Consider the following 22,572-nt stretch of genomic DNA (forward strand, 5'->3'; position numbering starts at 1 on the left):
TTTTTTTTTTTAGAACAATCTGATACATGACAGATTTTGTTCCAGCTTTTCTCTTCATTTTGTGCACAATCTCCTTTTTAAAAGATGTGTTCCTTGTACATTGCAAATTTGTCCCCCTACTCCCCCTCCAACATCTTGTCATTCACCTCACTGAACTGTCTGATCCATTCACATTTAAATAAGTGTTAGGCTTGTGTTTTCCTATACTGCCTTCTTGTAAGTTAACACTTTATCCCTCCGAATAATTTTATTTATGTTACTTTGATGCTAGGTATATTCCCATAAGTTTTGTCCTATCAAATTCCTTATTTAAACTGATCATTTCTCATTTTTTTCTCAACACTAGTATAAATAGGTGGTTCAAAATCTTCCCTCCCCTCTAAGCTTTTTAGTTAACATTCTTTTGCTATATCCTTTTCCAAATTTTCCTTTGTTTTATACTCATTTTCTCTTCTAATTTACTCAGAATTTTTTCTGCTTATTAAATACCAAATTTTTAACTCCCCCTTCTATTTGATATTGCTGTTGTAGCTCTTATTCCATCCTCCCAATTTTCGGTTCAAATTCACTTAAAATCAATCTGGTTTCAATGGATGAAATTTCTAGTGAGGATATCCCCTCTATTAACAGACCAGCAATTGTTATGCAATTTAAGGGTCTTCAGAGAGTTGCTTCCAATATTGAGACTGGCATTAACCAGAGTTGTATGGTTAGTAGGGATCACAGGCAAGACTTGGATCAAGATCCTTTCTACATCATTACTTACATTTATCATCCATTACATAATGGATACCTCACCCATTATGCTCTTTGAAGTAATAGAAGATAGAGGTAGTATAGTACATAGTAGAAGTATAGTATAATAAGCTAGTATAATATAGTAAGATGAAAGTAACTGTCTGAAGTCACAAGGACTGATCCTATCCCTTTCCCTTGTCATGATGAATCTCCTCTCCTCAAGTCATGTTATTCTATTACCCATTCAAACTCTGGGTGGTAGCTGGCTTTGAAGGACTCATACATCCCCATTCCTGGAAAGTGCATGAAGGGGGCCAGGGATTAAGTTCTAGTAGATGAAACCCTTTGTTAGAAACTATTTTCTCTTAAATTGCCCTCCCACAAAATCCAATGAAAAGGTCCCAAGCATACAACTCCTTACCCAATGAGGCATATTTCCTTTATCCTTCTGAGTCAAGGTAACTATCAATCCCTTCTACCCATTACTTTTTGTCTTATTCTTCTACAGTCCCCACTTTGGCTAAGGCTAAAGGAATTATCACTACCTACATGTGATGAGGTATGCCACTTCCTCTTACATTTCCTATCACCATTTGCCTTTCTACTGTTATATCTTCCAATATAAAATGCTGATTGTTTTCAGAGGTCAAGGATAAAGTCCATGGAGTATTAATTCATTTTTTCTTCCTGCCCATCTTCCAATTAAGCTCCCTTTGAAATTTTAGTCTCTTGGGTCCTTTTTGTCCCTTTGTGAACTCTCTTCCTCTTACCCTACTTTCAGTGTCTTTTTTTTAATAGCCTAAGTACATGATTTTTTTTTTCATTAATCATCTCTTATTCAATGCCTTTCTTGACTGTTGGAGTGTTTAAAGTAAAATTACCTGCTCACCTCTGGGATTCTGGGTTTTTTAGGAATGCCTCAAATTCTTTTCATTGAAGTATAATCTTTTTTCACTAACAATGAGGCTCAACTTTGCAAGATTTGAGCTGCTGTTTGAGTCCTTTGCTTCCCAGGATGCCTTTCATACCTGAAAGTCTTTCTTCAGATTGCTTATAAAATGTGTTGTTACTGAAAATGTGACATTTAACCATAACATACCTTGGAATGTGAAGTATGGGATTTTTCTGGTGGTAATCTATGTATTTGTTTAATCAATTCCTTGCTGTCTCTATTCAAATGATATGGACTTCAAAAAAAATTTTCTACAGAATTTTATTCAGGTTTTTTTGTCTTGTTCTTCTAGATTTATAGTTATCTTTATACACTTTTTCTTCAAGACCAGTCATTTTGGTTCACATAAAATTCATTTTCTTGTAATTTCTTCTTCTGTTCTTCCCAAGTTATCTCTTCCTCAGTATTTGTGTTCCAAATCTTATATTCACTCTGAGTTTCTTATTTCTTTGAAGTAATTCTCCATTACATTTGGAATTTTAGTCAAATTTTGAAACAAAATTTGTAGTCCTCATTTGTGGTAGAAAGACCATGTGGGGAGACAAAAAGCAAGGAGTAAAAGAACAGGAGGATTGTTTGATAAAGGGGAGTAAAGGATTCTGGATTTAAAATAGGCATTTATTACCCCATATACTTTTTTATATTCATTTTATGTATATAAATGTAAAAACACATTTTCTCTATATCAGTTCCTAAAGTCTAGCCTGATTTAATCCCTTGCTAAATGATACCAACAGAGTTGTCAGATGTAGTGTAGGACCAGGTCCCTGGTATTTTCCACTCCTTCTGTGTTCTACTTATCACCCTTTAGGACTTATGATCAGGAGAGTAAACAGGAGTGAAAATTCCTTAAGACTTTATAAAAAGAAATCATATTTCCCACAAACCTAAAATTCCAATCCAATCCAACAAGCATTTATTAAGCGCCTATGTGCAAGGTAATGGGGATACAAAGACAAAAGTAAAAAATCCCTGCCCACAAAGAGCTTACACACTAATGGAGGAATATGATATATACTATTGTACATTGCTGTTGCTCCTTTGTAGACTTCTATTTTTAATATATCAATAAAAATTCAAAACTTTTCCAAAACATAGAAAAAAATCCAATCATTGGTTTAGAAATGGTTTCAAGATTTACAAATAATGTTGATTTACCTTCTGCATTATCAAATTCTCAAATTCCAAAACGATTTACATCTGTGAAAAAACAATTAAAACAAAGATATTCCAAGTGATTTAAAAAAATAAAACTGCTTTTTTTAATCAAAAAAAAAGAGGAAAATTGTGGCATCATTCCCTAATAATTAATTCATAAACACTGTAATTACCAAGCATTGTAAATTTTTTAAAGAATTTTTTTTTTGGTCCAGACTTGTGTTTTATGGGGCAAAGACACTTGCCCTACCAAAGCAGACTAGCAACTCTTCTACAACTTAGTCTCTTTGTTGCCTGGGGGCACAATATTGGGAGGCTGTTATGACTTGCCCAGGGTCACAACACCAGAATGTGTCAGATGTGGGACTTGAACATCTTCCTAACTCCAAGGCCACCTCTCTACTCATTCATAATACGCTCCCTCTCAATCTGAACTTAGTTTCACAAAAAAGGTAAATTTCACTGCATGTCCATGAATATGTGTAAAGTTATAATTAAATGGAATGTATACAACCTACCTTTCATGATGTATTATACACAGAGAAAAAATTCAAAGAATTCAACCCATCTGGAATATCCAGTATGAATTTATTGATTTGTAAGATAGGCACATGAACAGATACTCTAAAAATCCTGGAAAGTTTCTTTTCTATACTACTATGGACACAAACTAAACATCATACAACCTTTTCAACTCTTCTACTTATTCAACTAACTACTTAATTGGCTAAAAGAGCAACACTTTCAAAGGTTGATTTTAGTAGATAAGTTTTTGAAATATATAATTCATAATTTTCAAAATTAGGTTTGCTCTTCTGGTGGAGGGGGAGGTGGGGGTGGTGGAGGAGGAGGTGGGGGTGGGGGTGGAGGAGGAGGCTCAATAGTTTCCATAAGCTTCTTATTAGCCTCTTCATTGTGTCGGTTTTGACAATGGGTTAAATGTTTCTTAAAGCCTCTTGGGAAATTTGATTCGAAATTACAACGTGGACACTTAAGTAAACTTTGCCCATGAGCTGCAACATGATTTTTAAGGAGAGATTCCAAAAGAAAAGCCTTCCCACATATTGTGCACTTATATGGGCTATGAACATTATGCTTGTTAACTAAATGATGCAAAACGGCACCTTTTTTCATAGCACGACAACAACATATCTTGCAAAAATATTTTCCTTTTCCACGTTTCATATATTTTGCTATCTCCTCTTCAGAGATAAAAGCCTCCTTCTCATCTGTAAACTGCAGGATGCTTTTTGGCTGATCAGACGCATCCATTTTCTCTTTAGTAAAATCAACGGATTCCACATCAACTTGCTCTTGATCACTGTTAGATTCCTGGCCCTTTAGATCTAGGAAATCCAAATCTGCTTTTCCACCTTCACTGCTACTAAGCTCTGCATCAGAGTTCTCCTGGTTATCTTTCTTGAGCTTCTTTTGACAAGGATATAATGCATCTTCCTGAGCCAAAATATCATCTTTTTGATCTTCTATGGCCTCTGTTTGGACATCATACTCACTAGATTCAATTAATTTCTGAGATTCAGGATAAATAGCAACAGATTTGGGAAGCTCAGGAAAAGGGGTATGTTTCCTTGATTCTGGGAAGAGAGCCCGTTTTCGGGGCTCAGAAGATCCTATGGTTTTGGGGGACTCAGGGAAAAGGGCAGATTTTCGGGGGTCAACATCACCAGAAATCATAGGTTTTCGGGTCTCTGAAGACATTTTAAGAGATTCAGATGACCCAGGAGGACCAGGTTTCCGAGATTCATGGAAGACAGATTTCGAAGCTTCAAGAAAAAAGGAAGATTTCCAGATATCTGGAGACCCAGGTAAAGCCTTCTGGGATTCAGTAAAATCATTAGAGGCAGATTTCCATGGCTCTCCAGAAATAGAAGGTTTCCACTGATCAGAAGAAACCTTCCAGAGTTCTGGTGATACTGAAGATTTCTGGTGATCAGGAGATACAGAAGGGCCTGATTTTCGGAGCTCAGGGGACAATGAGGGACCTGATTTACGAAGCTCAGATAATCCTGGAGGTCCTGATTTACGAAGGTCAGGGGACAACGGGGGAACTGCCTTGCGAATTTCAGGGGATAGGGGGGGACCTGACTTTCGGAGCTCAGGGGATAAAGGGGGGCCTGCTTTCCGAGCTTCAGGGGACAATGAGGGACTTATTTTACGGAGTTCAGGGGATAATGGAGGACCTGGTTTACGGGGTTCAGGGGACAGTGGGGGACCTGGCATACGGAGTTCAGGTGACAATGGAGGACCTACTTTCCTGGCCTCTGGGGATAATGGAGGGCCTACCTTCCGAGCCTCAGGGGATGAGGGAGATGGTTTACGAGCTTCTGGGGATGAGGGACTTGGTTTGCGAGGCTCAGGGGACAATGGGGGACCAGTTTTACGGGTCTCTGGGGAAGAGGGACCTGGTTTCCAGAGTTCAGGTGACATAGGAGATGTCTTTCGAAGTTCTGGGGGTGCAGGCTTCCAGGTCTCAGGAGATGTGGCAGATTTCCATGAACCAGGTGATACAGGCAAAGGTTTCCAGGATCCAGGTGACATAGGTGGACTTGGCTTCCAAGGGCCAGGTGAGAGAGGTAAAGGTTTCCAAGGTCCAGGTGATACAGAGGGAGCAGGCTTATTAGTAGCTTTCCAAGGTCCAGGTGACACAGAAGGAGGAGGTTTCCAAGGTCTAGGGGACGTAGAAACCACAGGCTTCCAAGGACCTGGTGATACTGCAGGGGCTGGCCTCCTGGGCTCGGGAGACACAGCAGGTGACGGCTTCCAAGACTCAGGAGAAACAGCTGGTGATGGTCTTCTAGGTTCAGGAGATTCAGTCAGTGCTGGTTTCTGGGACTCAGGAGATGAGCTTGGAGATGATCCCCAAGGCTCAGGGGAGGAAGCTAGAACTGGTTCTTGAGGCTCAGGCGAAGTTGACAAAGGAGTTCTCAATGTCTCTGTAAAATGAGAGAGCTTCTGGGTCAAAGGATTAGCAACAGGAGACTTCTGTGGCTCAGGAGACACAGAAGTAAGTTTCTGTGGTTCCAAAGGAGCCAGAGGGACAAGTTCTGGGGATTCTGGAGAAGGAACAGGGGAAGATTTCTGAGACTCAAGAAGGACAGGTTTTTGAGAGTCAGGGATAGCAACAGAAAGTTTCTGTGACTCTGAAGAAACAACAGAAGCAGGTTTGTGGAGCTCTGGAGAACTAGCAGGGGTAGTGTGAGGTGATTCTGAAAACTGAACAGAAGCAGGTTTCTGTGACTCTGTTGAAAAAACAGGCACGGATTTCTGATTCTCAGATGAATTAGACATTTTCTGGGACTCTGGGAAGAGAGGGGTTTTCACAGGTTCTGTCTCCTTATCTAACTGTTTTTTCTGTTTATCATCCCACTTATCTTTTCCTGAATGTTGGGATGTAATGTGATAGTACACGTTGCAGTACATTTTGCTGGTAAAGAAACATTTATGGCAGTGAAACAACTTTGCGGTTTTCTGGTAAAATATCATTTTACCTAACCCACCAGCATCCATTTCATCACAATACTCTGGATGGATAGTACCCATATGGATTTGTACATTTTCATAATCTGTGCCTTTGAAACTGCAGTGATCACATTCCAAACGTTCTGGTTGTTTACGAAGTTCTGGGAATACTTCCATTTTTAAAATATCTGTTACAACTTGCACAGGTCCTTTGAAATGTTGCTGCAATAAAGTAAAAACCAGTTGAGTAATCATAATTTATTCTCATACAATATTTTATTATTTGAATGCAATTCTTCCCCAACCCATTCAAATTACAAATAACAAAAAATACGTAGGATGATACATTTGCCAGATGTACATATCTTTGCAAAGATTACTGGGATCTCAAAAAACCAATGAATCTGTGTCATTGACTACAGACTTACGTGATTCTGAAAAAACACGGCCTCAACACAATGATTTTGCAGTACTGAGTGACAAATCTTGAAACAAAATTCAGGATATTTTAGAATTATGGCCTAAAAAATACAAATAATGTTTTATAATTCCAGTCTTCATCAAAAACATTAAATAAACTAGATGTTAACTTGGAAAAGATGTAACCTTTAAAACATAATTTCACAGGTCTAAAATGACAAGTTCTCATGCTACTACAATAGAATGTTACTAATACTGAAACATTACACGTGTTTCTCTCCAAGTTTAACCCCTGAAATGCAGAGCATGGATAACAAAAGGGGGTTAGTTTCAATTATGAGCACAATGACTACATACAGAACCTTATTTGAATTGTGAAAATTTTCTCTCATCAATTATGTGCCACTTTTAATTAAAAATATTCAAGCATCACTAAGAGATTTCACAAATAAACGCATTAAACGCATTAAAGATATAACAAAAATGTCTTCCTTTAATTAAAATGTTCTGTAAAGGTCAAACTATAGGTTTTCATGTTGTTTAATGTTTTTGAAATAATGTATTAAGATCCTTCAGTTTTGCATTAAGTTTTAGCAAATCCAAAATTTCTATTAATTTTAATAGCTGTTACTGACAGTGCCATTATCTGTAAATTATCTGCAAGTCTTCTTTTTGAACTTTTCTGGAGTACAAAAGGATATATGTCACCTGAGAGAAGAGGAAAGAGTTTTCTTCAGAGTATTAATTCTTTTCCTCACATCTCCCCTTTAACTTTTGTAGCTTTCCCTGGCATTTCCAAAATTTTGGAAAAATACTTTAGGTCTTCATTCTTTCCCAAAATGAATAAATACAGCAACTAAATGAAAGAAATTTGTGATATACTGCAGTCTTAAGTACAGATAGAATACAACCCCAAAATCAATAGCCTCAAAGTAGCTTTGACCCAAACCAAGCAGAAACAGTGTTAAACTAGTAACATCATATTTTTTTCAACATGCTAATAATAAGTTTTACTACTTTTTTCTTTTCACTTTTTTCCCTCTCTCAAAACCCTGTTATAAAGGATCACTATCTGAGAAGAGGAGGAAAAGAAAAGATATAGGGGGAAATCCAGGATATCAAGAAAAACTATTTTTTAAAACCATTATGAACTCAAAGTAGAAAACTGTGTTTCATACATCTAGAGATAAAAGGAATTTCAAATGTCATTCCATTGCTTCAATCCGTCAGTTTATAGATGAGGAAACTGGGGTCCAGGAATATTAACTTTCTTGCCTGACACAGCACAGACTGGTAAGGATCAGAGAAGGAGGATCTGAACATAAGTCTTCTGACCTCAGAAACAGTAATCCTTCTTTCCTTGTACCATTTTGTTTCCAATGCTCTGCTTATAACAATGCCTTGAGTTTAGTGGAAATGTAACAATTCAATAAACTGTGCTAGCTATCAATTGCTTCAGAATATTTAGAGCTTTAGCTATATCCAAACAACCTATAACCTAGGGGCCATTTTGGAAACTATAAGACTGTACAAACAGAAGTTCTCACTTTCTTAAATTGTAAAAAGGGTTTGAACCACATGACACTTAAAGTCCCTTCAAGCTCTAAAACTATGATCCAATATAAATATGCAATGACAGAAGTGGTTCCTATGAATAAAACTGTGGCTACCGAATCAGCACTGCCCTCTCCACATCTGCTCACCTAAGCAACTGCACAAAGTTTTACTTGTGTCAAGGACAGACCTGATACTTTCATAACCAACCTGTAAGCTTCTTAGAGTTTGTTTAAGGAACCTATATGTACACTTTTACCTATTTTCTCGACTGAAAAAGCAACACATACAGATAAGACAGTATATTACATGGTGGGAAAAGCACATAACATGGAATCAAAAGACCGGGGTTTGAATCCTAATTCTACTACTGGCCTTGTATGAGTCTACTACTGGGTCCTTGTATGAGGCCCTGGGCAAGTCACTCAAATTCTCTGAACCTTTTTTCCTCTCCTATAAAGTAAGGATATTGGATAATTGGATTTCTAAAATCCATGGTAGCTCTAAATCCTATAATGACATCTAATTCTAAAATAGAAGATGCCATACAAAGCATTCAAAATAGTTTTAGACCATTCTTTGTCCTAATTTCATATTCTCTCTACATAGTTTTATCCTTACATATATACCCCACTTTCTGCAATCTATAGTTCATACTCATGCACTGCAATTTTCTTCTCCTTCCTGTGTTTTAATTCTTCAACTCTCACTACTGCTAACTACTGAAACAAGAGTCTCTATGGTCCAATATGGGTTAAAACAAAAATTCCATGTATTTTCCATTTTCTATAGGACCTAGTATGTTGCTCTGCAGATATTTGGAGGAGTAAAAGAAATGGCTACCTACTGAGCAATAAAAAAAGGCAAGATAACATATTAACACAAGAAAAGATGTATTTCAAAAAAGCAAACTGGAAACCCATGCCTCAAATTAACTTGTGTTTACTTCTCCAAGTACCTGTTGTACTCTAAGTAAAAAGTAAGATCCATGAAGAAGGGAGAAACCTCTTCATCCTGTATCTATATCACTAAATTTCTGCCCATAGAGAGCACTTACTGTTTTATTTAATTCAATACCCTATTCCCCCTTTATCTTGTTGCTTGGCCTGTCTCCCACAATTAAGTCCTTCTCACCGTGCTCACATTCACCATCTTCTCTATTTCTACCTTTCATCCTGTTTATTCCTGTTTCTAACAAGAGCTGGCAACCAACACTGCAATGAGAAACCCAGGCAGCTCTTAAACTCTTATGCTGCTTTTCTCCTATTTTCCATCCACCATTTCCTATTCCAACCAGCAACCTCGATCCACCAGTCTTTGCTTGCTTTCACTTCATGTTCCCATCCTGGCTTGTCAAACTTTATTCTCAATTTTTATACCCTGTTCTTAGACCTCTGTCTCTCTTTGGCACTCAGTTTACCTTTCAGATTTCCACAATCTCCAAGTTAATCCCAACTTCAACTCTTCTACTTTTCCCTCTCTTTCTCAATTATCACCAAGTACCTCAATCAACCTACTTTTAACTCTTCTGACCAATCTCAAAATTTCTCCCATTGTGTCTACCTGATGCCCAGACTTTTTTGTACTACTTGTCAAACTTTTGTAGCTCCCACTTTAAAGACTTCAAAGTCTTTTTTATTTTCACACAAAGGTCAAGTACTTAGTGACTCACTGTCTAGCAGTGTGTGCTCCTAAGAGTTGCCCACACATTTCTATAAGCATTCTGTAACAGAGAGTCTGCCACGTACAATTCTACAAATAGGGAGTACACAGGGCAAGAAGGTAATAAGGGAATGGAATTCAGCAAATCAAACCTATTAAGTATTAACTATATGTCTCCAGTACTTTCACATATGCTTACACTGTAATCCCTCCAAAAAATATAATGCATTATGCAAAGATTTCACCAACACAAACATTCTGGATATTAAAGGACAAGCAATATCAAGATTCAAAAGTAAGGTAAGTGAAAGGAATGCTAATGGAATAAGGCTTAATAAATTCAAAACAAATACTCCTAATGTAGGGGAGAGGCCAAGAAAAACAAATCTGAGAAAAGATGAGGAGATAAGATTGTTGCTAAAAGAAATTACATAGCAGATTATGAAAGAAATCTTACCAGATGCCTCAAAACTGGTTTTCAAAGAACTGATATCCTACATGGCTTTTTAGCTAAGCCACAGAGTAGCTGGCTTTCAACTTGCATAGAGAAGCAAACATGAAGAAGGAAGGGCTGAACCTGAAAAAGTAAGACATAGAAGGGAGAATTAGACTGTATCTTTGCTTCATTTTAAAACACTGGATTGAACTCCTTGCCCATTTTTTTACTGGACCCACTACAGATTTATGTTATCTCATTTCCGTCATACTTTCACTGCAGCATCTTTCTACTTGTCCCTAAATAAATTCTCCATCCCACTTACCACAGCAACTATTCCAAACTCTCAAACACCCATGGCATTCCTCCCCCTATACTCTCACTTGAGGATCTTGACTCATACTTCATTGAAAAAAAGAAGCTGATTGCTCCCTGGTTTTAATTTCATACCCTTCTGACATCTCTCCCCACTATAATCTCTTTTTCTCATCTTTGATGCAGACGCAGTCCTTCTCCATGTCAAGCAGCTTTGATTCCATCCCCTTCATATTCTTCAGCAGTCTGCCCCAACATCATCTCCACTCACTTTCTAATCATCATGCTTTCCTTATCTATTGGCCACTTCTCTGCTGCCCATGTCTATCCCACTGTTGAATAAAATCTTTAATTTCACATTAACAATCGTCTCACATCCCTCTTCTTCTCCTCAGATAAACTTTAAAAAGTTACTCTCTTTTAAATTCTCTGCAATTGCCACTCTCTTCAAAGTTACCGATTATTTCTTACAACCAATGTCGTAATTAATGGCCTTTTTTCAATCCTCCTCCCCATTCAGTTACCTCTCTACAACTGTTGACAATGAGGTCTGCCTCTTTCTTCTGGTTAATCTCTCCTCTCTGGGTTTTTCTGATACTGTTCTCTACTGGTTCTCCTCTTACCTGTCTGACCACTCCTCAGTCTCCTTTGCTGGATCTATGTACATCCATATTATATTCACTACTAATTGTGGAGGTGCCCAAAGATGTGTCCTACACCCTTTTCTCTTCTCCTTTCATAGTATCACACGCAATGATGTCACAAAGTTCAATGATCATCTTTATGCAAATGATTCCCAGATCTTTATCCAGTCCTGGTTTCTCCAATGAGCCCTTGCCCATTAGACCAGATAATACACAGGCTTCTACACCTGAAGATGTCCAAAATGAAATTCATTATTTTTACCACCAAACCCTTTCCTCTTCTGGACTTGCCTATTACTGCTGAATGTAGACCTCTTAGTCACCTAGGTTGAAAACTTCAGGGTTACCCTCGATCCTTACTCTTACCCCACATATCCAATCTATTGACAAATCTTGTTATTTCTTTCTCTACCCTTTTCTACACTCACACAGCTGCCACCCTAGTTCAATACTTCATCTCTCTCCTGGAATATTACAATAGTCTTCTAACTGATCTCACAGTCCCAAGTATCTCCCCATTTGAATCTCAATAAGCCCCAGTGGTTGCCTATTTCCTCTAAGATCAAATATAAAATCCTTTGGTTGAGCATAAAATATCTTCACAAATTTACCCCTTCAAAGTCCAGAAGACCATTCCAGTCTTTACTGGAAACTTCACTCCTTTACACAAACTCTGATCTATCTACCCAGGCCTATTTGCTGCTCCTCACACATGGCACTCTATCTCCTTTCCCCATGCTTTTGTACTGGCCATGCCCTATATGTAGAATGCATTTCCTCTTCTTAGAATCCCTTGCTTCTTTCAATACTTAGCTCAGTCATCTTCTGCAAGAGGCCTTTCTCAGGTCTGTTAAGATCTATGTACATCCATATCATATACACTTTATGGTTACTTTCCATCTAGTCTGTATGTTATCTTATATATACCAATTTCTTTACATGATGTCTCTTCACCACCACGCCTATAAATGTAAGCTACTTGTAGGCTAGGATTGTTCTCACCTTCTTTTGAATTCCCAGTGCTTATTACACCAAACCTGGCACACAACAGGCCTTTAATAAATGCTTATTGATTGATCCCTCCTGTGGGTCAGGGTGGGGGGCTTAATACTAGTTATCTGATGGGTCTGGATATCAGTTTAATATTACAAGAAAAGGCAAAATGACAGACTGTCAGCAGTCAATCTAAGACCATAGACTCAGATAATACTCTGTAGGATAATAGGGTGGCTTCCCTCTGCAGTGCACTTTTAATAGATGCAAATAATTAGCATCTATTTCTCAATAATCAATCTAAACTTTTCCTAAGCTTCATGACATATTTTCATCTAATACAACTTCATGGGTTACTAATTCACTTATTTACAACTCACTGTATAAATAAATGCTTCTTTTTATTGTACCTTAGGCTTCAGATGCAAATATGAAAGGGAGTAAGGAACTGTCTTGTAACTAAATCTATAAATACAAAGAAGCATGTACAGTATACATTTGAGTAATGCAATGTATCATACTACTTTATATCTATTCCTATCAAAATTAGTCACCCTTGCTTTCTTCTACTGATCTTGCACAACGTAGCTTCATTCTCAGAAGCAATGGAACAGGCACACAGGTAGCAGAGCTAAGTACTGCCTATTACTGAGAAGATTTAAAGCTTTTGAGAGGGGGGAGATGAGTTTCTACTAGAATCAGGTGACACTTTGTTAATTATTAATAAGTCATCAGAAAGGAAGGAAAGAAAGAAGAGGACAAGAAGATACAGTGTTTCCCCTAAGCAGCTATGAGCCCAGAGCAGTGAGAACAGTAACAGATTCCTAAACAATGTTAAGAGGAAGTCACAAAGGAATGTACTTATCTCAATAACCAAGAAACACAGACACTGTCCTACCTGTCTGACTGTTCCTTCTCAGCCTCCTTTGCTGGATCTACATCCAGGTTGCACCTGTTAACTGTGGGTGTCACCTAAAGCTACCCTGGGCCCTTCTCTTCTCTCTCTGTATTATTTCACTTGATGATCTTATCAGCTCTCATGGATTCAATTATCACCTTTAGACAAATGATTCTCAGGTTTACTTATCCAGCCCTAACTTTTCTCATTTGACCTCCAGACTTGCATCTCCAACTGTTTACTGGACATCTTGATGCAGATGTCCTGTGTAACTCAACATGTCCCAAAATGAACTTATCTTTTCCTCCAAAGCCTCCTTTATTCTTAACCTCCCTATTACAGTCAAAGGCATGTCATCCTCCTAGTCATGCAGGCTCATAATCCCAGTGTCATTCTCAACTACCCATTCTTTCTCACCCCCATCCATACAATTGCCAAGTCCTGCCAATTCTACTTTTATCACAACTCTCAAATAAGCCTCCTTCTCTTCTACGGCATTGACACCACCTTAGCGGAGACACTCATCACCTCATACCAAGACTACTGCAACAGCTTACTGGTCTCCTCCTCAAGACTCTTCCCACTTCAGTTCATCCTCCACTGAACTTCCTAAAAGTGTAGGTCTGACCTCCAGTGGCTCCCTATTTCCTCCATGATCAAACTTAAAATCCTCTGTTGGACTTCTGAAGTCCTTCATAGACTTATGATGAAAAATACTATCCATCTCCAGAAAAAGAAATGATGGAATCTGAATGCAGATTGAAGCGTACTTTTTATTTTTTTTCTGCTTTCTTTCACAACATAAGTAACATGGAAATATGTTCTACATGACTGCACATGTATAACCTATACCAAATCACTTGCCTTTTTGAAGAGGGAAAGAACTTGGAAATCAAGTTTTAAAAATCAAATATTAAAAATTGTTTTTACATGTAATTGGGGAAAAATAAAATACACACACACACACACACACACATATTTTAAAATCCTTCCTAACCTGGCCCCTTAACTTTCCAGTCTCCTTACACTTCCCTTGAGGGGGAAAGAGGGAGAGGCTTGCATTCACCCATTCTCCTAAATCCTAACTCTTCCCCTCTCCCTCCTCTAATATCAATAAGGTACTGGATCTTGTCAATTCTATCACTGCCTCATGTTTCAATGAGTTCCTCTGCCTCTCTAACCCCACTACCACCCAACCTAGTACAGCACAACAAAAACTTAGCTGGACTATTGCCTCCTTCCAGGTCATCCTGAATCCATTCTCTCACTTCTCTAATACATTTTCATATCACTGCTAGTAAAATCTTTCTTATTCCTAGATCTGGCTTTCACGTCTCTGTTCAAAAGCACCCACAACCTGGAATCACTCCATGTTTTAACTATATAATGCTCCATTATATATATACTTCAATCAAAATGAACAACTCTTCACTCTAGACATACTTCGGTAAAAATGAACTTCACATTTTGCTCCCACATTTCTATGCTTTTGTTCAGGCTAAGTCCCCATGCCTGTGATGTCTTCCCTCCTTTTCTTCACCTACTGAATTCTTAGCAATGCTTTAAAGCCCAAGTCAAAAACCACCTCTTCCAAAAAAGTGTTCCCTTATCCCAGTGATTTGTAACCTCCTTTCTCCTCGGTCTTCTCATCGTACTTTTTTTTTTTTTACTAGTAAACAAAGCATGTAATATTGTTTATTATCATTATTTTAGGGTCTTACCCCCCTCCATATTTGTAAGTTCTTTGAGAGCTGGGACCATTTAACCCACATTGTATCCCTGGTTAGAATATAAGAAATATTCCAGAAAGGAAGTCAAGAAAGAAACAAAATAACAAGGGCTTTAATAATAATCAATAACAACATCAAGAAATTGTTCAGTAAGAGGATGATTACCAGTCAGGAATATATAGAGTTGAACTAGCTGACTTCCAAGGCACCTTTTAACTCTAAGATTCTATTAATTGATGGATGCAACAGAGGAGAAACACAAACAATGACTACTGGACCATGGGTTTGCATGGCATCAAAATAAAGGACTTCTGGCAAGTGACAAGTTTCCTAGAAAGTCTGACAAGAAAGTGGGAGGAGATTCTCACCTGATCAGTTCTAAACTGAAATTCTGGGGAAAAGAAGAAAAATGCTCAGACATAACTGTAAAACTGGATTTTCTAGAAGATAGTATGCAATGTTCCTTCTCTTCATAAGAGAAGGTTGCTATGCATAGACAGCAATGTTCCTTCTCTTCATAAGGTAAAGGTTCAGGGAAGAGAGCTAATAACAATTTATGGTTTCAGATGTCTGTATACCAAATACTGGTACTAAATACTGAAAATGCAAATAATAGCAAATGAAGATAAACAACCTCTTCAGTTATTGTGATTCAGTGGAATGGAACTATGATTGGACTATAATCCAAAGAATAGTATACTGTGTTCAAAAAAATAGAACCAGTGATAAAGTTGAAGATATAAAAAAAGTAAACAAATCTGTAACCACAGTATCTGTTAGTAGATAGCACAAATCTTGTGGACTTAGAAGTTTGGATTCATTCTCCTCAAATGAGATTCTGGTTTGAGCCACATTTTATGTACTTTTAGAAAAAGCTGTTCTTAAAAAATTTAGAGAAATAAACAGGTATTACATAAAAAAGAATATAACTCAAAACTAGATTATTTAAAATATGCAATTCAAACTATACAATCACAAAATATCTTGAAGAGAAAAAAATGAAGATTTCTAAAAGGATTAAGAGGGAGGTCTCTGGGGGTCAGAATGGCATGAACATACAAGAACAGCATCAGGAAAAGCAAAGTCCAAAAGAATCTAAGACGTTGAAGAAATGCTACAGACAACAAAAATGGACATGGTAAAACTTTTTACAAACAAATTATGTTTACAGCAAAATCATTAGCAGAAAAGAATAGGAACAGTATTTGGAGATGATGATGTGATGCTAAATTAGAACCAAAAAAAGAGCACAATTCCTCAACGTCAATTCTCACACTCTAAAGAGCAGAACAAATGTCATTCAAAAAGAATAATCCAGGTCTGGGTCCAGAGGATTTATAAACCAGCTGCCAAAAAAATTTACAAATGCAATCACAAAACCCCAACTTTCAGACTTTGGGAAAACAAGGACAGAATAAGCTACCAGCAAACTAGAGATAGACAAAGTGTCTATTTAAGGATAAAACACAGATGCCAAGATGTAACAGACATAACAAAAGGGATGGCCTTTAATGTCACTTAATGGTCAAATTCTAGAATGAATTTCTAAGCAGATAGTTTGTGGCCACTTATATAAGGTGATCACTTGGTGCCAACATGAGTTTATTAAGAAAGATTATATGAAATGAACCTTATGTTATTTTTTGACTATTCAACTGGAAGATGAAACCATAAGCATGTCTTGATTTTAGCACATCTGATATTAGTATCTCATGATATTCTCATGGGATATTTTTTCCAAGTGAGAAAATAAAAACATAGCCAACCACACAGTAGGATGGAGTCATACAACCAAAAGTGATATTAATGCTTCTGCATAGATCTGAAGATTGTGATCTGTCATAAAGATTTCTGTCCTTGGCCTGTTCTAATCAATATTTTATAAATTATTTTGATAAAACATAAACTTATTAAATCTGCTCGTGACACAAAGCTAGGTAAAATGACAATAAGATTTCAAAGAGATCTCAAAAATTAGGAATGAGTCAAAACAAGGAAGATGAAATTTAAATGAGATTAATCCAAAACTCTGCAAAGATCTAGAATTTTAGTTGACCACAAATTCAATAATGAGTCAATCAACAGTATGATGTGCTTGTCAAAAAAAAAAAATAAGCAAATTTTAAGGTGCCATAATGTAGTATTCAGATCAAAGAAGACAAAAATCCCACTCTCACCACAGTTGTTAAATTATAAAGAATCACACAATGGTGGTCTAATCTAACCCAAATCAGAAAAAAAAAATCCTATATACTAGACAAATGATTATTCAACTTGCTTCAAAGATGTCCAATGAAAAGAACATTTGAGGAAGCACATCCTACATTTGGATAGCTTTTTTAATTGTTAGGAAGTTTTTTCCTGATACTATGAACCTCTCTGCACCTGCTGCTCCTTCCTCTGAATCTTGGGACCAAGGAATACAGGTCTACCTCTTTCATGTGCCAGCTTTTCAAATACCTGAAAACAGCTATCATAACCTCCCCATTCCTTCTCTTCTAGAGGCTCTTCACCCTAAGTTGACCTCTCTTTGGGACACTTTCCCAAAGTTATCAATGTCCCTCCTAAAATGTGAAACCCTTAACTGAACACAATACTCCAGATGTGGTCTAACCACAATTTCTTCCTGTGTACTATACATTCTGAAACATAAGATCCTGTTAGCTCTCTTGGTTGCCATACCACCATACTCATGGAGAGCCTAATGTTTCAGAGTGGCAGCCAAGACAGCACTCTTGCCTTGAGAGTATCATGTTCACTTCTGGACACCACACTTTGGGAGGGACAAGGACAACCTAGAGAAACTCTGGAGACAAGTAGTCAAGATGTTGAGAAATGCTGAAACTATGTCCTGTGTGGGGCAGATGAGTGAGCTGTGCACACTTCACCTTCTGAAGAAAAGAAGCAAGTCAACAAGCTTTTATTAAGTATGAAACCCAAGTATCTATTAAAGGCTGTGCTAAGTGCTGAGGGATACAAACAAAGGCAAGGAGCTCACAAGGGGCAACATGAGAGTTATGTTCAATTATATGAAAGTGTCATATGAATGTGATTAGGTTTGTTTGTGTTGCTCAAGAGGGCAGGATTAGGGCCAATTGGATGTTACAAGAAAACATTTTGACTCAACAGAAGAAAGAATTTTCTAAAGCTATTCAATGAGGGGTACATTGTATCACATTACAGGAAATTTGCGGTCACTAAAGCATTCAAGCACAGACTGGACGACCGTCTCAGGAACACTGAAGAAACAGTATCTATATTTGAAGGTAATACGGAATACATAATTAACCTCTACGAATTTTTCACTTTCAAAATTCCAAGGCCCAAATCACTGAGCAATGTTTAAACCATTCTCACTAACTACATCTAAATCTACAAATAATTATAACCAGTATCTATCAACCAAAATTATTCTTGCCCTATTCTAACCTACCCACAAAACTCAGCACCTAGTCTCACCTCATTCTACCACAAATCTACTTCTTTTTCTAAAGAGATGCACGTTAATCTTTGATGATACTAAGAGTCCTGCTTTGCCATCCCCACCATCTGGTACTGATTTATCATACCTCTATACGTACCACAGATTCACATCCATTTTGTATCTTGGGTAACTACCTATTTTTCAAAGATTTTTTTGTGGACTATCGATTAACCATTTATTCTACTTATGAAACACACATTTGGCAAACCTTTCTTGATAGCGAACTACAGACAAGACGCTGTATGATAGGATTTTAGGGTGTAGCCTGCAAAAAAAAGCTACACAATTGATCTTGTGTTTATCCGGTGCAGTGGATGTCATCGATCTTCACTCTTTACCGGATACTAAATATCCTAACATAAATAGATACTCTGTAGCTAGACAATGGAAAGCGAAGAGAAGATAATGCACGCGCCGGGCTTTCAGAGGCTCTTCTCCACTCGCATGGGGCTTTTAATCCAATCTGGTGCCATCCTGCACTCGCCCCCCGGGGCTACCTCTTTCTAGAGTGGCAAGGAAAAACTACTGGGTTTTTGGTTTGGTTCTTCGTTTTCCAAACTGCAATGTGATTTAGGCAGAGAAATGCCCCGGAACCACGGGAGAGCAGGTGGCGAAGCACGTCGGAATCTCACTCCTCTAACTACTACAGCCCCCCTCCAGGAACAGAGGCTTTTTTAGGGTTACTCCCGGGCGGGGCAGCTGGCACGCTGGTGCACGCGAGGCCCGACGCCTGCCCCTGCAGCCCTTCCCGGTTCCTACGAGGAAAAGACCGAGGATTCTGTCCCTAAATCAGACTGGAGGCTGGCACGTCGCCATCCCATGAAAGGCGAGCACAGGAACAAAACACGAAAGGGCTGGAGGGCGGACTGCCCCCTCCCCCATCCGCCCAGATACACACGCGCACACGCACACACACACCGCAGCCCCTCCCCCTCCCCCGTTAAGCCAGCTCCGCGCGCGCCTTCCTACCGTGCAGGGCGAGGGGGAGGGGGCAGCTGCGGACACGTGGTGTGAGGGGGCGAGCCGGGCCAGGGGGGTGGGACCGGGACAGTCCGTTCCTAGCGGAACGGAGGCCACGCGGCGGCGGCCTCCTCGACGGGGTCCGCGGGCCCCTGCTGCGCGCGCGCGGCTCCGTTCCCGAATGGCGGCGCGAAGACGCAGCGACTGAGGCTGCTGCTCCGGGTGCGCGAGCGTGCGCGTGGTCGCGTGCGGGGAGGGGGGGGGGGGGAGGGCGGGGATGCCGAGAAAGGTTGGCGCCTCCACTTTCCTCCGAGGCGCGGTTTCCTCGCGTCGCCCAATCAGCGCCAGGATCCCCAGAAGCCTCCGAGGAGGGGGGAGTGGGCGGTCCTTTGAACCGGAAATGCCGTGGCGTCTCTTAGCCTCCTGCCCTCTCCCTCCCCCACCCCGCCCCCGCCGTGGCGCGCGCCCTCCTCGGACTCGGGGCTGCGGCGCGCGCTGGAAGGAGGCCCCCTAGAGGAGCCCACGACGTAGTCCGCGCTGTCCGGGGGGAGGGGCGAGGCGAGGCTCCAGGCCCCTTCTGCCAGCCTGGCCGCACCCGGGATAGGCTCGTTACTCCGCGTTATTGTTCCACCCGGGCCACTCGGCCGCGGGACGGGCACCCGGAGGCCCCCTCCCCACCCCCACCCCAGGCCCCCAGCGGTCCCCTCCCCCTCTAAGCCTTGCCCCCACCTCGGTCCGCTTCGTCCTTGGCCTCGCGCAGCGGCATTCCGATGGGGAAAACGATCTGCCAATCGCTGGGTCTACCCGAGAATTATGCAGAGTAGATGGAAGGGTACCCCAGAGGAAGCGGGGGCAGGGCGGGGGGAGAGGGGGGTGTAGGAACCCGAGAAGGCCTCCTGGGAAAGGTGGGATTTGTGCTGAGTCTTCAGAGCCACCGAAAATAATAGGCATGAGGTTCGGCCAGTGCAAAGGTCCGGAGTCGGTACATGGCTCGTTGGTGTGCGAGCAACTGCCCGTAGACCAGCGAAGCAGAATTGTAAAGTTAGTGGAGGGGAGGAAAGACGTCGACCTCTTTGTCCCGGGACAAATTCTCCGAGACTGACGAGCTGCAGATCTTAAAGGGAGGTTCGGTTTCCTTCTTTGTCTGGTCCTGTTGTTGATTGAATTCTTCCCCAAAAGCTCCCCGGTGTGTGGGTGTAAATTTTAGGGTTCACACCTGACCTGACGAAGTCATCCAGCCTCGCTCGCAGAATTTCACACATGAATAATCCAAGGTCCAGAGAGGTAGCGTGGTGGCAGAGCCAGCATTCATGTGCGTGTCTCCTAATTCCAAACATCGAAGGGTCATTAACCGTAACTCTTTGTGGGCAAGGACTGTGCCTTATATAAACTTTGTCAAACTCTTAGCCCATCTCTTTTCCTCTCCTCTCCCCACCTCCTTTTATAAGCACAGATGCCAGTGTCCTTGCAATTTGTGTGTTCATCCTTCGTTGCTGAAGAAGACCACGCCATCAAAGAAAGAATGACATGACTTTCACTGGACTTTGTTTTGAGTGAGGGAGGGCTGTGCAGGTCACCAGCCTCACTTCTCCTCCAGAGCCATCTGGGTCCAGTGACCAGATAATCCTCAGGATGACTGGAGATGTCCCAGGATGAGGCAATTGGGGTTAAGTGACTTGCCCAAGGTCCCACAGCTAGTGAGTGAGATTTGAACTCAGGTCCTCCTGACTCCTGCACTGGTACTCTATCCACTGTACCACCTAGCTGCCCCTCTTTGCAATTTAGGATCATAGGTTTAGAGAGTTTAGGAGCCATTGACTCCAATCTCCTTATTTTACAGATGGGACAACAACGGTCCGGGATTAAAGGATCTGCGCTGGTATTTTAGGCAGAGTTTGAACTCAAGGTCTTCCCCAGTCCAGGTGACACTTAGACTTCCCCCAAGAAGGAAGGAATTTTCCAAAAAGGAAGGTTGAAATGCCTTTGATGCAAGTGCCTGTGTTGTGATATTTTCATTTAGATGAAAAGTGAGGAGAAAAGACCGATTTTCTAGTACTTCCATTTCAGATTTATCAGTGGGTTTTGTCCCAGAATGTGATAAAAACAATTAACAAAATTTTAGTCTTCTATCACACATCTTTGTATCACCCATAATCCTTAGCACTCAGCTTGGCACTTAAATATTTGCAGATTGGGTTGATGCCATTAGTGTTATAAAAGGAAACAGTTTTTCAGGACATATTTTCTATATTAGTAATACCTGAGACCTTTGACTCAGAATTCAGACTCAAGAATATATGGACCGAACAAAAGTATTTAAAGGGTGAATTTTAATGCAGTTTTTGATCTCATGCTTTAAAAAAAGGTGAATGATGTGACCATATAGAGTATTTTCTAAATTACTCAAAATTTTTTACTATACCTGGTGCCATATGCCAATAAATTTGTTCCTGGTGATGACAGCACAACACTTAGAGTTAAAGGGCTAGAACAGAGCTCCTTTCTTGAGAACAAACTCTTATTTCAATTTCTAACAGTTTTCATCTGTCCCTTCCCAATGATGAGTGCAGAATGTTCATCCACTAATGTGGATTATCATAGGATTGTTTGTAGGTAATAAGTATTAATTAACTAGACTAGGCTTTTGTAAATTTTTAATCAGGTAGGTAAAGTATTTTATTTTTGTCCTTCGAGAAGTTTCATTTATTTTGCTTTCTACAGTCAAATCACTTATTTGAAGAAGCATTAATTTATACACTTTGTTTAATTTATCTATTCCTTAAGTGGTAGAATGAATCTATAATATTTCAAAAGTCTGCTAATACTTGAGTATACATAGATTTTAATAATATATATTGTAAGCCAGAGGTGTCAAACATGCAACACACACACACACACACACACACACACACAAACATGCTGCAACCTATAAAACTCTGGAATGCTGCCTGAACCAGATTAAAATGAAATTGGTAAATATTTAACAAAATAAAAATACAGTAGAGCATAGGTAACGTTAATGTATAGTTTTCTAAATTAATATCAGACTCTCAGAGTTCTTTATGTCTATTTTAGTATGACACCACTATTGTAAGCAATAGTTTAGATTTGGGATGAAAATGGCTTGGATCTTTGTTTAAAAAGTGTT

At 39.6% G+C, this 22,572-nt stretch overlaps 1 protein-coding gene across 10 annotated transcripts in view; it reads right to left on the reverse strand.

Annotated features, from left to right (window-relative positions):
- The window catches only part of CHAMP1 (chromosome alignment maintaining phosphoprotein 1), a 46,517-nt gene extending 25,908 nt beyond the window's left edge, over positions 1-20,609 (reverse strand). For 2 of the 10 annotated variants that reach the window (XR_011969855.1, XR_011969854.1), the window contains exons 1-3: positions 19,434-19,664; positions 10,422-10,541; positions 2,849-6,849 (exon numbers count right to left, since the gene is read on the reverse strand). Coding sequence is in view for 6 of the 10 variants with exons in the window: in XM_072621844.1 (XP_072477945.1) it covers positions 3,650-6,583 (2,934 nt within the window). In the remaining 4 variants the exon portion in view is untranslated. Of the gene's footprint in view, positions 1-1,837; positions 6,850-10,421; positions 10,542-19,433; positions 19,719-20,153 lie in introns of those variants that run through there. The other 8 variants (XR_011969853.1, XM_072621845.1, XR_011969856.1 and 5 more) reach the window with 8 other exon arrangements.
- Positions 20,610-22,572: the final 1,963 nt, after the last annotated feature.

The sequence above is a fragment of the Notamacropus eugenii genome, chromosome 6 (assembly GCF_028372415.1).
Source record: "Notamacropus eugenii isolate mMacEug1 chromosome 6, mMacEug1.pri_v2, whole genome shotgun sequence".
In the NCBI taxonomy this organism is placed as follows: domain Eukaryota; kingdom Metazoa; phylum Chordata; class Mammalia; order Diprotodontia; family Macropodidae; genus Notamacropus; species Notamacropus eugenii.